At 49.1% G+C, this 3259-nt stretch overlaps 1 protein-coding gene across 1 annotated transcript; it reads right to left on the bottom strand.

Annotated features, from left to right (window-relative positions):
* Window positions 1–177: 177 nt before the first annotated feature.
* On the bottom strand, window positions 178–2217 carry LOC135804618 (store-operated calcium entry-associated regulatory factor-like). Its single transcript, XM_065318529.1, has one exon. The coding sequence runs from the start codon at window positions 1953–1955 to the stop codon at window positions 837–839; it is 1119 nt and encodes a 372-aa protein (XP_065174601.1). The 5' UTR covers window positions 1956–2217; the 3' UTR covers window positions 178–836.
* Between the last annotated feature and the right edge of the window lie 1042 nt (window positions 2218–3259).

Consider the following 3259-nt stretch of genomic DNA (forward strand, 5'->3'; position numbering starts at 1 on the left):
GTTGAGCAGTCTTGATTTTGAAGTACAGTGCACCTCAACAAAGAGGTGAAGGCGCACGTTATTTCTGACATGATGCGCAATTTCACGTCAAATTTGGCGCAAAACTCCAAACTTCGACGTGAGCTGCAGGTCACTCGCTCGCGTTGTTTTCCAACGCGAGCTGAACTAACTTTGGCGTCATGTCAAAAAATAACGTGCGGCCTAACCTCTCTAATGAAGTCCAATCTCGTGATGATGATGATGATGCAAGTAAATTTAGTTAGCATCCTGGATCAGTTCCCAGTATCCACAGGTCTGGGGCTGCAAAACACTGTAAATAGCACTAGCCAACTGATCCAATGGGCAGCACTGCTCGTACATAGTGCAAGTGTTGGGAGACGACATCACAATCACCAGTACTGTGACAGCAAACAGCGCCGCAGTGAACCACTCTAGTTCCTGATTGCAGCTTTGCATTCAAGGAGGGCTAAAAATTTATTGACATGAGCCGGTCAGGGAGGCCGTACGCTGTATCCGTGCGACTAACTAGTATCTGGTAAGCATCATCCAAACCATGGTGTGTGTGTAGCACTACTATAAGAGGAACTAAGAAAAAATACACCAGCTATTAAATGTCATGGTCAAAGTTTTACATTAAAAAGAACTATAGCAAGCATCTCAACAGTATGTTCACAATAATTATATCAAACAAATGCAGTTTTGTACCGAACACAGTATTGCAAAAGCAGACCAAGTGTGCAAGCAGGACAGTTATCATGGTTATGGTGCAATGTGTTCATTCTGGTAACTCACAAGGAAAGACGGACAGACGGACAGACAGCTATGGGTTATTGCACTCAGCGCCGGGTTGTTGAGCCAAATCCTGACGTGGTGCGACTGCCACCACCGCTGCTGCTGCTGCTGCTGCCCCTGGACGAAGAGCGGTAAGAGCTGCCTCCCCAGCTTGACCCGCCACTTCCCCAGCCCGATCGGCCACTTCCCCAGCCCGATCCGCCACTGCCCCAGCTCGATCCACCACTGCCCCAGCCACTGCCCCATCCACCACCATAGCCAGTGTTGTGGGGTCGATGGTGGTGGTGTGTGCGAGTGCGGCTGCCAAACAGGTAGCCCAATAAGCCACCGGTGGCTGCACCACCAAGGAAACCACCCATGCCACTGCCAGCAGCAGCTCCTGTATGTGTGCTTCCACCAGTAGTAGTGTTGTGTGATTGCTGCGAGTACGCTGACTGGCGCGGTTGTGACTTGTGATGTTGTGACTGAGCCTCGTCGTACGATGGCGGTTGACCACCACCGCTTGGTGGAGGGCCGGTGCGGCGACTACTACTGTCGTCTCCCTCATCGTCATCGTCGTGCATGCGTCGATAGCGATACACAGCAAAGATGATAACTCCAACAATGACGAGAATTGTCCAGCTGTTATCCGCCAGGAAGCCTTGACCATGTTGAGGACCATAACCCGTGTGGTAGTGATTATGCTGCTGCTGCTGGTGTTGATGCTGCTGGTGCTGGTGCTGGTACTGGCTACCCTGGTTATATTGCTGATCACGTCCATGCCCAGTCAAGTCGAGCTCGTACTCCAGACCACAGGAGCCCTTCAGCACGTACTTGTCGTCCGGGTAGTCGTACCCCTCGCACGATACAGAAATGCGACCGAACTTGTAGGCCGCGTCCATGTCCGCCTTGCACTCCCACTGCACATCGTAGCCGTCAGAGCCGCGATTGTAGCACTGTACCGCACGAGGAGTATATGAGTGGCAGGACGCGGAGCCGCTTGATTTGCACCGCAGTTGAGGAATGGGGCTGCTTCGCCGCCCTTGAGTCATACGACCATCCTCCAGTGTCAACACTTCAAGATCCTTTAGCAGAATCTTTTCCTTGTTACTTCCCCAGCCGAGGCTTGAAGAAGTGTTCAACACGAACACCAGGCAGATGCTGATCCAGAATAAGGATGCCATGTTAGATAGATTATGAAGAAGACTGCACTGGTCAGGTCCGAGTACTGCAGATACTTTAAAATAGTAAAATAAATCACAGAACAAAACTAAGTCTTGTTACGACGATAACTGGGCGTTGCAGCAACGCCACTTCTAATAAAGAAGACAAACACACGTCAGCTACCTTCTTCCCTGGCCAAAGAAAGACATGCAAGCTCCAAGTCAGGTTTCATTAGCTACATTTGCAGGCAGACTTGAGCTGCTGCATACATAACGATAATACTGGTGCTGAAGAAGGTGATTTTTGAACTCCACAAACATTGTACACGATGACGTCGGTGTCGAAATCAGCATGAATCAGGAATGATGCCACTACGAGTAGTAGTGCACTTCAGCTTCCAGTGACTTCGCCACGTGTCATGACTCACACAGGCGCTAGCTCATGACATGAGCTCAGCGGCTCAGCCTGGCCTAGCTTAGACTTAGTAGCTAGCTGTTTTGTTGACGGCGTTGACCATGTTGACCAGTTGACGGCGGCGCGTAGAGTTTACTGCGTAGAGTAGACTACGGCGTCGCGTTGATCCAGCAAACTGTTCCCTGTGTGCCAGTGTGGTGGCCGCCGAAGCGTGCATCATCCATTACTTCGTGTTCCTACATTGTAGTACTTCCAAGCTTGGTTGTTTCGGTCGGTTGCTCTCTACTGACTCTAGCTCTTGGCTTTAGAATTATTTTCATGCTACAAGTGGTTGTAGGTCAGGTGGCATGTGCTAGCATGCTGTGAAGTAACAGGTAACTGGTTAGTTCCCCCTCTATCTCTCCTTTAGCTCTTTCCTATTTTCACACTGATTCTCACTCTGTAGAAAATGATGTTCTGTTGCCTAGGCATCGGCAGCTAATGCTCGTTTATTTTACTTACAAAGTGACAATTGTGGGTAAAAAGGATGGGGAAGAACGTCATAAATTTCAAAACCTGCTGCAGCATAATATGACAGTCTGGCAAATATATAATTACTTGCGAGCCGCATGATTCCTTTTGGGTTTCAATATTCTCTTGATAGACCCTGAATGCACATGTGGTGGGGTAAACAAAATCAAGACTATTCACATTGTGTTCTGCTTCTCGTTGTGCAGTATAGAGTATAGACCTCAGTTGTAAGCTCACAACTCCCGACTCAGTTTCCCATGATTGTACTGCAGGATTAGCTTAACTTCGATGCGACCTTCCAATGTACATTTCTGGCGGTATGACATTGCCGACTCGAGGAGACTGAGAATACTCATTCAGGAGCTGCAGATGAGGGTGAGCACAATCTTCACAGCCTTCT

This window comes from Sycon ciliatum, chromosome 1 (assembly GCF_964019385.1).
Source record: "Sycon ciliatum chromosome 1, ocSycCili1.1, whole genome shotgun sequence".
Classification (NCBI taxonomy): Eukaryota; Metazoa; Porifera; class Calcarea; order Leucosolenida; family Sycettidae; genus Sycon; species Sycon ciliatum.